This window comes from Phytophthora parasitica (genome assembly GCF_000247585.1).
Source record: "Phytophthora parasitica INRA-310 unplaced genomic scaffold supercont2.170, whole genome shotgun sequence".
In the NCBI taxonomy this organism is placed as follows: Eukaryota; Oomycota; class Peronosporomycetes; order Peronosporales; family Peronosporaceae; genus Phytophthora; species Phytophthora nicotianae.
This window is the reverse complement of record NW_008649156.1, coordinates 46,537-46,996: the sequence shown is the minus strand read 5'-3', so window position 1 is coordinate 46,996 and position 460 is coordinate 46,537. Positions and strand designations below refer to the sequence as shown.

The following is a 460-nucleotide window of genomic DNA, read 5'->3' as shown; positions in this document are numbered from 1 at the left end:
CCTGGTACCATGTACCAGGTATCTCAAGAGTGACTGGGCACTCTTCATGTAACTTGGGTACACTTGGGGTATTGTACCCCGTTACAGGTGGGAAGAGGGAACCAGCGATCTCGCAGATTTCGCTGATCCCGCTACACCACATATCCACTCAAGCGACGTGGTTTGTACATTCTGTTCTCAAATGTGATGGCACTGTCCCATAGGCTAATAAGGAGATATGGCCATGTACTCGCGCTGACGCAGAAACGGGACTTTTGGAAGTTTCTGCAAGAGCGCAAAGGATATGTTGAGAACAATCCAGAGCCGGGTTTCCCGCTAGCCAAATACCAGGATGGTATCGTGGACGCTGGGGGAGAACTGTTCCAGGTAGCTTCGTATGTTACTAATTTATATTTCTGTATAACTCACGTTTTAGCAGAAGGCGCATCCGTGATTTGACCTACTTCTAGCTATGGTCCCT

At 48.5% G+C, this 460-nt stretch overlaps 1 protein-coding gene across 1 annotated transcript; it reads left to right on the top strand.

Annotated features, from left to right (window-relative positions):
- Nucleotides 1–9: 9 nt before the first annotated feature.
- Nucleotides 10–433, top strand: PPTG_24706 (hypothetical protein; the record flags this gene model as incomplete). Its single annotated transcript, XM_008918274.1, has 4 exons — nucleotides 10–29; nucleotides 88–160; nucleotides 244–366; nucleotides 419–433. 4 exons carry the CDS (start codon nucleotides 10–12, stop codon nucleotides 431–433), a joined length of 231 nt encoding a protein of 76 aa, XP_008916522.1.
- Nucleotides 434–460: the final 27 nt, after the last annotated feature.